The 11831-nt window shown below is 42.1% G+C and overlaps 1 protein-coding gene across 10 annotated transcripts in view; it reads right to left on the bottom strand.

The window, feature by feature from the left end:
* Positions 1-454: 454 nt before the first annotated feature.
* The window catches only part of STX5 (syntaxin 5), a 28303-nt gene continuing 16926 nt past the window's right edge, over positions 455-11831 (bottom strand). For 8 of the 10 annotated variants that reach the window (XR_015157462.1, XR_015157460.1, XR_015157461.1 and 5 more), the window contains one exon: positions 455-1205. Coding sequence is in view for 7 of the 10 variants with exons in the window: in XM_086383416.1 (XP_086239542.1) it covers positions 1046-1205 (160 nt within the window). In the remaining 3 variants the exon portion in view is untranslated. Of the gene's footprint in view, positions 1206-10076; positions 11729-11831 lie in introns of those variants that run through there. The other 2 variants (XM_086383417.1, XM_086383418.1) reach the window with 2 other exon arrangements.

Genomic DNA, 11831 nt, shown 5'->3' with positions numbered 1-11831 from the left:
ATCTCTACTTCATTCTCCTGTGATTGGCTTGGATTTGGTGAGGGGCTTCAAGAGGGGATCAAGAGCCTCAGCTGGAGCTGGGAACAAATTCTTCACCTTTCACTCCTGGCAGCAGGCATAACTCCTGCTTCATCCAGCCCAAGGAAAATGGTGGGACTGGAAGATGCAGATGAAACAGGTCCAAATACTTCTGGAGATGGTCCTGGAAGTTACCACTAATCAGAGAATCACTCTGGGATCGTGTACCCTGCTTTGAAGGGAATTTTCCGTGATAATTAAGTACTGCTGCACTTGGTTAGGCCCGCTGGAAGCAGCTGTATACATGGAGCCCAAAGCCTGGCCCCTCAGGGTCATCAGTCCAGCCCTTTCAGTTGTAATACTGGGCAGCAGGCTCCCTCCATTTCTGCCTAGGCCCTTCTTCGGCGCTCCCACCCAGAAATGACGACATGGCTAGTGAGGCTGACAGTCTTGCTGTAATTGGGAGAAAACGGGCTGCAGCACGTTTGGCAGATTGAGAGTCATCTGCAGCCAAAGTTGGGGTTGTGCAGGCCGCCGAGGGGCTCAGGGCCCCCTGCCTCATGTGGTGAAGAGAGGAAGAAGAGGTCAAATTCTAACCCAGATGGGAAAGTTGGTCCCTGGGGCAGTTTCACTTCCTCTCCTTGCTCTCAAGAACGTGGGGAAAGGCATCATCTCCCCTTGCTGCCAAAGTTCCCTTTGCGACAGGCTGGGGAGGGTTTATAAAAATCTCCTGGTAGAGACAATCTCCCCGACGAGCCCCTCAGTTGGCCTCTGCTCCTTTCCAGCCACTTCACAGCAGAGTCCAAATCCAGAACCGTGTGTGTTTCATGGGCTGGAGGGTGGTGAGGGGAGGGCTGGGTGGCCAGAGGCAAGGAGTGGGGGACCGAGGGCAGTGGTCATTCTTAGCAGTTCCAAGGAAGCGGGGCCCTTCTCCCAAGCACCCTGCACAGGCTCAGTGGCAGCTCTGGCCACCTGCTCTCCCATAAGGGTTCCAAACCCCCACGGAGTGCCTCAGAGTGGAGAGGGTTCAGGCAAGGAAGACCACAAAGATGATGAAGAAGACAATGAGGATGAGGAAGATTTTGACCATGAGCCACCGGTTGGATGTGACCGACTGGAAGTACTTGAGGATCTCTGAGTGGGCGGCCTCCACGTCCAGCTGGGCTCCCAGCACATTCTCGTCGATCCTGAGGATAGGTTCGGGAGGAGGGGAAAGAGAAGGATGTTGGATTAAAAAGAATGCTGTTGAACTGTATTTTTTATGCATGTATATATTCTTGCCTAAAAAATCCCCTGGATAGAGGAGTCTGGTGGGCTATAGTCCATAGGTCCCACAGAGTCAGATACAACTGAAGTAATTCAGCATGAACACATAGAGGAAAAAGCTCTGGAAGGGTAATATAAACAAGTCTTGTCTCAGCAACTTATTAGCTAATGAACCTAAGCCACTCATGTATCCTCAAGTCTCATTTTCCTCAACTGCAAAGGAAGAAAAAAACGAGGATAACACAAATCCTAGGTTTCTTGTCAGGCTTAAATGAGTTATATAAAGTGCCCAACCCATACTAAGAGAATCCAAAACGTCTATATAATTTTTTGCTCATCGGTATTTACTGATTTTTGTCTAATTAACGGTGTGTGCTCAGTTGTGTTTAACTCTTTGCAATCTCATGGACTGAAGCCAGCCAGTCTCCTCTGTCCAGGGGATCTTCCAGGCAGCAATACTGGAGCCCATTGCCATTTCCTTCTCCGTGGGATCTCCTCAACCCAGGGCTTGAACCTGTGTCTCTTGCGTCTCCTGCATGGGCAGGCCACTAGGGCCACCTGGGAAGCCTCTAATAAACAGTACTGATTTGCAATAAGGGGGTCACAGAAAATCATGGTCAGGAAACCCTCATTCTAAGTGAGAAAAGAACCTGATGATATGGACAGAAAGTCAAGGGATGAGAAAAGCCCTATATTAGAACATGTCTCTCAAGGTATAGAGAAGCCCTCAGAAGAAGGGCAATCGCTTGAGACATTGCTGAGGAAAATCAAACATTTCCCAGCTGATCTGCATATACAATCCTAAAAATCAAATATAAACTTGGGTCTTTGCAAAGGGAGTTGCTGGGAGCAGGGACCTTTGGGAGCTGTGAGGTCAGAAAAGTTGGTGGAGCCTGGTAATCAAGGAAGAAAGTGAGAGAAAAGGCTGGGCCAGTGGCTGCAAGCCCAAGGTCCTGGCAAGGTGGTCAGGTGTATGACAACCTAATCTCTGTCCAAATACAGAAGCCTGGATTCTACATGACTCCCTATTTATGTCAGAGAGGCTAAAGTCTCAGGTTCCCTAGTTTCTGGTATAATTACATTTCTCAGTGTGGATGCACTGTCATCTCATGCCCAATAAAGCTCATTCATATTGGCAATTATAATGGCTTCACTTAACAAGAATGGAGGAACAACGAATGCAATCTGGCATATAAAAGATTTTAAATGGGAGTCCGTGAATGAAAACTAGTACAAGGGAAGAAGTTACTATCACTCAATAGTAATTTTAAAGAGAGGAAGTTCCTTCTTTATGGAAAAATATAAGCTAATTAATGTAGAAGGAATGAGCAAATTAGAAAATGACCATTTTGCCACACACACTCTCAAACGAATCAGGCAAGCATCACCAGCAGGCCGATACAGAGATAACCTCACCAAGTGCCTCCTGATGTGATCACCTACACAGCCGGCCAAAAGCACTGAACTTAATCATAGGGACAAACAGTGCACAGGGGACTCAAAGTGTCCTCCATGATGACTTAAGTCTGAGTGTCACCACCTTGAACAAGAGACCAAACAGGTATCTCCAATAAAGAGGACCTCATCAAGTGTCCACTGATATGACTGCCTACAGGGATGGCCGAAACTACTGAACTTAAATTTAATCAGAGGGACAAACATCGGACAAACACACGTGTATGACTTTGTATAAGAGGCACTGGTCTCAAAAAAAAAAAGTAAATTATCACACACACTAAAAAAGGCAGACTAAAGAGACACAACAGTTGAATGTATGAATGTTGTCTAAATCTTAAATTGAAAGGAAAAGGCTAATTTTTTTTCCGAAGAGTTGGGGAAATTTGAGTATGGATTGATTATTGGGTTGTGTTGGAGAAGTGTTCAATTTCTTAGGTTTGATAATGATATTGAGGCTGTTCAGGAGAAATACTTATTCTTGGCAGATGCTTGCTGAAGTATCTGGGGATAACACATGATGTTTGAAAAAAACTGTCATGAAGTTTGCACCTACTTTTTTTTTTTACATACACACAGCTTTGTTTATTTATTTATTGTTCTTTATTTATTTTAAAATATTTGGCTGCACCAGGTCTTAGTTTAGGCATGCAGGATCTCTTAGTTGCAGCATGTGGGATCTAGTTCCCTGACGAGGGATTGAATCCAGGCCCCCTGCACTGGGAGTGCAGAGGCTTAGCCATTGAACCACCAGGGAACTGCCTATTTATTTTTAATTGGAGGATAATTACTTTACAGTGTTGTGGTGGTTTCTGCTGTATATCAACATGAATCAACCAAAGATAAACACATGTCCCCTCGTTCTTGAACTTCCCTCTGGTCCCCGACCCTGCACCTACTTTTAAATGATTCAGGGAAAAAAAAAAAAGGTGAGAGGAAGTAAATGTGATAAAAAGTCAACAGTTGGTGAATCTAGGTGAATCATTATAGATGTCCCTTCTGCTATCCTCCCAACTTTTCTATTGTTTGAAATTTTTTAATCTACAAGTTGGAGGGAAAAGGAAAATGACCGAGTAACACATGGAACTCTAGTAGATCAGTAGCGTTTTTTATACCTTAGAAAAAATAAGAATCACCTATTAAGCATCTCAAAAATACAAGTTCTTCTTTTTTTTTTTTTTGCCGTGCTGAGTAGCTTTTGCAATCTTAGTTCCCCATGCGGGGATCAAACTTGGGCCCACAGCAGTGAAAGCACTGGGTCTTAATCACTGGACCACCAGGAACCTCAAAAATGCAAATTCTGGAAATTCCCTGGTAGTCCAGTGGTTAGGACTCAAGGGCTTTCATTGCGAGGTTGGATCTCTAGTCAGGGAACTAAGATCCCAGAACCTGAGCAGCAAAGCCAGGGGGGAAAAAAAGGCAAATTCTTCGGTCTCACATTCTACGGTGGGGCCCAGGAGACTACAGGTGGAGAAAGTGAAAGTCAGCTGTGTCTGACTCTTCTCGACTTCATGGACTATATGGTCCATGGAATTCTCCAGGCCAGAATACTGCAGTGGGTATCCTTTCCCTTCTCCAGGGTATCTTCCCAACCCAAGGATCGAACCCAGGACTCCCACGTTGCAGGCAGATTCTTTACTAGCTGAGCCACAAGGGAAGCCCAAGAATACTGGAGTGGGTAGCCTATCCCTTCCCCAGCTGATCTTCCCTACCGAGGAATCAAACCAGGTCTCCTGCAAGAAATCTGGAATAAATCAGTGGTTTCTCAGGAGAGTGCTAAAATCCAGATCCACTGGCATTTGCAGGAAGCAAACACAAGAGTATCTGTGTCTATTTTAAGAATATCATCCTTTCAGAATTTAAATTTCTTGTTCATATCATTGTCCACAAATTTTCTCTCCCTTGTTATTTTCCTTTTATGTTTCAATCTACTGCTGGATTGCTTCTGATCCACTCAACGGAATCTGCTGGCACTGATCCAGTTAATCCAAGCCCCCTGATGCAAATAACACCTGAGGATCCTTAATTCACATTTCTTTCTCAGGGGCACCAAGAAATAACCACTCCTTCCTCCCTAAAATTCTTTCCACCTCAGCTTCTAAGGACATATTTCTTTGCTTTTTTCTCTCATCTCCCTAAAACCTCAGTCTCTTGGACAGATTTTTTCCTTCACCAGGTATACCTGGAATCCATGGGGATCTATTCGGGCCTTATTTTCACTTTGCCCATTGTCTCTGGATGGTCTCATTTACCTCCATGGTTTCACCAAGAAGCTGCTGAATCCTACATCCTTTATCTCTAGCTTAGCCCTCTCTTTTCCAAGCATCAAACCATGCCTCTTGGCTGTCCCTTGAAGTGTGAGCTCGCTGGAGATGTCCAGAACTAATCTCATTCTCTGCACTCAGCACCGGTTCACTGCCTCCTGTGTTCTCTCCCCACCCCCAGATCCAGGAGGACTAGCTCACAGCAGCAACAACTAATGTTTGCTAAACCAAAGAACAAATAACTACTAACACTGAAAAATACTTACGACACTCTTTCAAGGAAGATTAGTTGTCAGGTTGTATATACACTGTAATTCTATTTTTCTGTTTGTTTATAAAAGGCTTTCAGGGACTTCCCTAGGGGTCCAGTGGCTAAGAATCCATCTTCCAGGGGATCCCCTGATGTCCAGTGGTTAGAACTCTGTGCTGTCAGTGCCAAGGACTCTGGTTCTGTCACTGGTTGGGAAACTACAATCCCACACGCTCCAGACTGGAGACCTGGATTCAGTCCCTGGGACAGGAAGATCCCCTGGAAGAGGGAATGGCAACCCACTCCAGTATTCTGCCTGGAGAATCCCATGGACAGAGGAGCCTGGAGGGCTACAGTCCATGGGGTCACAAGGAGTTGGAGATGACTGAGCAACTAGCACTATCATTTTCACTTCATGGGGTGATTAAGCCAGCACATCTCAACTACTGAGCCCCCAAATCTAAACGAAAGATCCTGTCTGCTGCAGTGAAGACCTAAAGCAGCCAAAACTAAATAAATAAATAAATTAAAAAAAAAAAAAAAAGGCTTTCAGGTTTTTGTTTTTTTTTGCCGAGCTTCTCCGATGGCTCATCGGTAAAGAATCTGCCCAAAATGCAGGTAGAAGATGCAGGAGATGCTGGTTGGATTCCTGGGTTGGGAAGATACCCTGGAGGAGGAAATGGCAACCCACTCCAATATTCTTGCCCAGAAAATCCCATGGACAGAGGAGCCTGGTGGGCTACAGTCCAAAGGGTCAAAGAGAGTCAGACATGACTGACTGACTGAGAGCATGTACACACACACACACACGTGGGGGACGGACATGGACACACACCCACACATACCCACGGAAGATCTTAGTACATACACACACACACCCCCCACACACAACCATGGAGGATCTTAGTTCCCAAACCAGGGACCAAATCCAATGGGAAGTTTGGAGTCCTAAGCCACTGGACCGCCAGGGAAGCCCCTAACTCTAACAATTTTAACCATATACATTGGGGAAAGAATACAAACATCTTTTACAAACCTGATTCTTTGAATCTATAATATTTTAATATTCAAAATACATTGTCACCTGAAGAGCTCTAGTGTTTATGGCCTAACTCAGCAAGGGATTCCCTAGATCTCAGGTGAACCAGGTAAGACTCAGTCAATCTTCCTGATTCTAGGACCAAGAGAGCTGTCTTCACAGAGCTTTTAAATTGCCCACTTGAATATGTGAGGCTGCTTGATGGATCAGTGTTGGGAAATCCGCTTTACACAGAAGGAGATGTTCACCCAGTTTCACCGGATCAACAACCACTAGTAAAAGCGCTCTGCTGGTGCTGTGGGGCAGTGAAGAACCACCAGGACCAGCGCTGCCTGAAGGCCTCGGAGCAAGTGGGCGGGCGTCAACCTGCGGATTGCTCAAAACGCCCACACCTTCGCTTCTTGAGGTCCTCTGCTAATAGCCTTTCTTCTTGCCAAACTGAGAACACTGAAGTAGCCTGAAGAACTCGGCAAGGTGAAAAAACAGGTTCCTGGCCTCACACTTGGAGATTCTGACTCCACAGATGTGAGTGCAGTGGACTTCCAGGAACCCTCATATTTTTTTTTAAGAGGAAAAAATATACATTTATAATTAGGTATAGATGATTTAAGATACTACATTAGTTTCGGGTGTAAAACAAAATTTTTATAGGTTATACTGCATTTAAAGTTATTATAGGAACTTCCCTGGTGGTTAGGACTTTGCCTTCCAACACAGGGGGTGTGGGTTTGATCCCTGGTCAGAGAGCTAAGACCCCACGTGCTTAGTGGCCAAAAAACCAAAACATAAGACACAAGCAATACTGAAAGAAATTCAGTAAGGAGTTTAAAAAGTTATTATAAAATGTTGGCTATATTCCCAGTGCTGTAAAATACATTCTTGTCATTTATTTTATATATAATTTTTCTCTTAAACCCCTCCCCCCATCCTGCCTCTCTCCGTTCCCTCTCCCCATCAGTAACCACTAGTTTGTTCTCTATATGAATCTGCTTCTGTTTTGTTATATTCATTCATTTTTTTCCTCTTCATTTTTAAAACTGATGCTGATTTAAAATATTATATGTTTGAGATGTACCACACAGTGAGTCACAATTTTTAAAGGTTATACTCCATTTCGGAGAAGGCAATGGCACCCCACTCCAGAACTCTTGCCTGGTAGGCCACAGTCCATGAGGTCGCTAAGAGTCGGACACAACTGAGCGACTTCGCTTTCACTTTTCACTTTCATGCATTGGAGAAGGAAATGGCAACCCACTCCAGTGTTCTTGCCTGGAGAATCCCAGGGACGGGGGAGCCTGGTGGGCTGCCATCTATGGGGTCACACAGAGTCAGACACGACTGAAGTGACTTAGCAGCAGCAGCAGCAGCATACTCCATTTACCAATATTATAAAATATTGGTTATATTCCCTAAACTGTACAATATATTCTAGTAGCTTATTTATTTTATACAGAGTAGCCTGTACTTCTTAATCCCTTACCCCCATGGTGCCCCTCCCCACTGTCAAACACTAAATTGTTCCTTATATCTGAGTCAGTTTCTTTTTTGTCATATTTACTAATTTGTCTTATTTTTCAGATTCCACATTTAGTGATTATCATACAGTATTTGTCTTCCTCTGACTTATTTCACTAAGCCTATTACACTCCAAATCTATTCACTGTTGTAACAGTTGTTGCAAATGGCAACATTTCTTTCTTTTTTATGGTTCAGAGTATTCCATTGTATACACCTACCACATTTCCTTATCCATTCATCAGTTGATGGATACTTAGAATGCTTCTGTATCTTGGCTATTCTAAATAGTGCTGCTGTGAACACTGGGGTGAATGTATCTTTTCAAACTAGTGTTTTCATTTTCTTTGGATATATACCCAGGAGTGGAATTGTTGGACAATAGGGTTGTTCTATTTTTACTTTTTTGAGGAACCTCCCTACTGTTTTACACTGAGGCCGCACCAACTTACATTCCCACCAACAGTGCACAAGGGTTCCCTTTTCTTCATTACCCTTGCTACAGTTTATTGGTGGTCTTTTTGATGATAGCCACTCTGACAGGTATGAGGTGATGTCTTATTGTAGTTCTGATTTGCGTATCTCTAATGATTAATGATGTTAAGCATCTTTTTGGGTGCCGGCCGGCCATCTGTACATTTTCTGTGGAAACATATCCATTCAAGTCTTCTGCTCTTTTTCTTTTTGGCCGCCCTATGCGGCATGCGGGATCCCAGTTCCCCAATCAGGGATTGAACTATACCTTCTGCCTTGGAGTGTGAAGTCTTAACCACTTGAGTGCCAGGGAAGTCCCTCTGCTCCTTTGTTTAATCAGGTTGCTTGATTTTTTAATGTTGAGGTGCACGAGCTATTTATGCATTTTGTATGTTAACGCATTAGTTGTATTATTTGCAAATATATTCTCCCAGTCAGTAGGCTATCTTTTTGTTTTGTCAATGGTTTTCTTCGCTGTGCAAAACTTTGATTAGATCCCATTTGTTTACTTTTGGTTTTGTTTGCTTTAGGATATGGATGCAAAAAAATATTGCTATGATTTATGTCAAAGAGTATTCTGCCTGTGTTTTCTTCTAGGAATTTTTATAGCTTCTGGCCTTACATTTAGGTCTTTAATCCACTTCAAGTTTACTTTTTTTGTTGACACACCTTGTGGCTTCTAGACCTTAGTTCCCTGACCAGGGATCAAACCCCAGCCCCCGGCAGTATAAGCGCAGAGTCCTAACTGCTAGACCACCAGGGAATTTCCACACTTGGAGTTTACTTTATGGTGTGAGAAAAATGCTCTAATTTCATTCCTTTACATGCAGCTATCCAGTCTCCTCAGGACTACTTATTAAAGAGACTGTCTCTTTAATGGTATATTCGTACTTCCTTTGTCATTGATTCACTGACCAGAGTATGTGCATTTATTTCTGGGCTCTCATTCTGTTTCATTGATGTCTGTTTGTTTCACAGTGTGTGTTCAGTTGCATTTGACTCTTTGTGACCCTGTGGACTGTAGCCCGACAGGCTCCTCTGTCTAGGGGATTTTCCAGGCAAGAATACTGGAGTGGGTTGCCATTTCCTCCTTCAGGGGATCTTCTCAAGCCAGGGGTCCCACCGGCATCTCATTTGCCTCCTGCGTTGTAGGTGGATTCTTTACCACGGCGGCACTGGGGAAGCCCATTTTCGTTTCAGTACCATACCATACTGTTCTAATAGTAATCAAAGTTTCAGCAGTAACTTTGTAGTGCAATCTGAAGACAGGGAGCATGATACCTCAAGCTCTGTTCTTTCTCAAGACTGTTTTGGATACTGTTGAGTCTTTTGTGTTTCCATACAAATTTTAAAATGACTTGCTCTAGTCTATGAAAAAATGCCATTAGTATTTTGATAGGGATTGCACTGAATCTGTAGATTGCCTTGAGTTGTATGGTCATTTTAATGATACAAATTCTTCCAATCCAAGAACATGGTGCATCATTTCTATCTATTTGTGTCCTCTTCAGTTTCTTTCATTGGTGTCTTACAGTTTTCCAAGTACTGTCCTTTTACTGCGTTATATTTATTCCTTAGTATTCTCTTTGATGCGACTGTAAATGAGTTTCTTTCATTTCTCTGATAGTTTGTTGCTAGCAGATAAAAATGAAACAGATTTCTGTGAATTACTTTTGTATCCTTCAATTTTACTAAATTTATTGATGAGCTCTTTTTGGATTTTCTATGTATGGAATCATGTCATCTGCAAACAGTGACAGTTTTACTTCTTCCTTTAAAATCTGGATTCCTTTCATTTCTTTTTCTTCTACTGATTGCTGTGGCTGGAACTTCCAATACTATGTTGGGTAATATAATGTTGAGAATGAGCATTCCTGTAGCTAATTTCAAGGAAATGGTTTCAGCTTTTCACCACTGAGTATGGTGTTAACTGTGGGCTTATCATATATGGCCTTTGTTATGTTGAAGTATGTTTCTTCTATGCCCACTTTGTGTAGTTTTTTTTTTTTTTTTTTATCATAAATGGATGTTGAACTTTGTCAAAATCTTGTATTTGCCTCTACTGCAATGATCATATATTTTTCTTCAATTTATTTAATGTAGTATATATCGCATTGATGGATTTGTAGATATTGAAAATCCCTGCATCACTGGAATAAATATTCCCACTTGATCATGGTACATGTTTTTAATGCATTGTTGGATTCAGTCTGCTAATATGTTAAGGATTTTTGCATCTATGTTTTATCAGTGATACCAGCCTGTAAATTTATTTTTTGTGATATCTTTGGTTTGATATCAGGGTGATGCTGGGTTTGTAGAATGAGTTTAGAATCATTTCCTCCTCTGCAGTGTTTTGACATAATTTGAAAAGGATAGGTATTAACTCTTCTCTAAATATTTGGTAGAATTCACCTGTGAAGCCATCTGGTCCTGGACTTCTGTTGGAAGTTTTTAAAAATTACTGATTCAGGACTTCCCTGGTGGCCCAGTGGAAAGAATCTACCTGCCAATGCAGGGGATATGGGTTCAATCCCTGGTCTGGGAAAATTTCACGTGCTGGAGGGCAACTAAGCCAGTGTACCACAACTACTGGAGCCTGCAGCCTCTAGAGCCCATGCTCTACAACAAGAAAATCACTGCAACGAGAAGTCTTCACACTGCAAAGAGAAAGTAGCCCCTGCTTGCCACAACCAGAGAAAGCCCACCCACAGCAATGACGACCCAGCACAGCCAAAACTAAGCAAATAAAAATTAAAAAAATTACTGATTCAATTTCATTACTGATAATATCTGTTCATATCTTCTATTTCTTCCTAGTTCATCTTGGGAGATTAAACATATCTAGGAATTTGTCCATTGCTTCTAGGTTGTCCATGTTATTTGCATATAGTTTTCCATAGTAAACTCTTTTGATCCTTTGTATTTCTGTAGATCAGTTATAATTCTTCCTTTTTCATTTCTGATTTTTATTGTCTTAGGCCCTCTTTTTTTTCTTCTTGGTAAGTCTGGCTAAAGGTTTATCAATCTTGTCTATCTCTTCTTAGTTTCATTGATCTTTTCTATTTTTTTGTCTTTATTTCACTTATTTCTGCTTTAATTTTTATTACTTCTTTTCTCTACTAACTTTGTTCTTTTTCTAGTTCCTTCAGGTGTAAGCGTAGGTTGTTTAGTTGAGATTTTTATTTCCTGAAGCAGACTTCTACTGCTATAAACATCCTTCTTAGAACTGCTGTTGTAGGAAGTCCCACATATTTTGGATTGTTTTCATTTTCATTTGTCTCCAAGTAATTTTTATTTCTCCTTTCATTTCTTCAGTGATCCACTGTTTGTTTAGCAACATATTTTTTAGCCTCCACTTGTTTGTGTTTTTTGCAGTTTTCTTCTTATAGCTGATTTCTTCTTCTTCTTTTTTTGTAGTTGATTTCCACTCTTACAGCACTGTGGCTGGAAAAAGATGCTTGCTATGATTTCAATTTTATTAAATTTACTAAGACTTGTTTTGTGTCCTATCACAACCCACTCCAGTATTCTTGCCTGGAGAATCCAT

Source organism: Bos grunniens, chromosome 29, assembly GCF_055505025.1.
Source record: "Bos grunniens cultivar Pamir isolate PY7600 chromosome 29, Bosgru_T2T1.0, whole genome shotgun sequence".
NCBI lineage: Eukaryota > Metazoa > Chordata > Mammalia > Artiodactyla > Bovidae > Bos > Bos grunniens.
The sequence above is the reverse complement of the archived record's forward strand: the minus strand, read 5'-3'. Positions and strand labels throughout refer to the sequence as shown.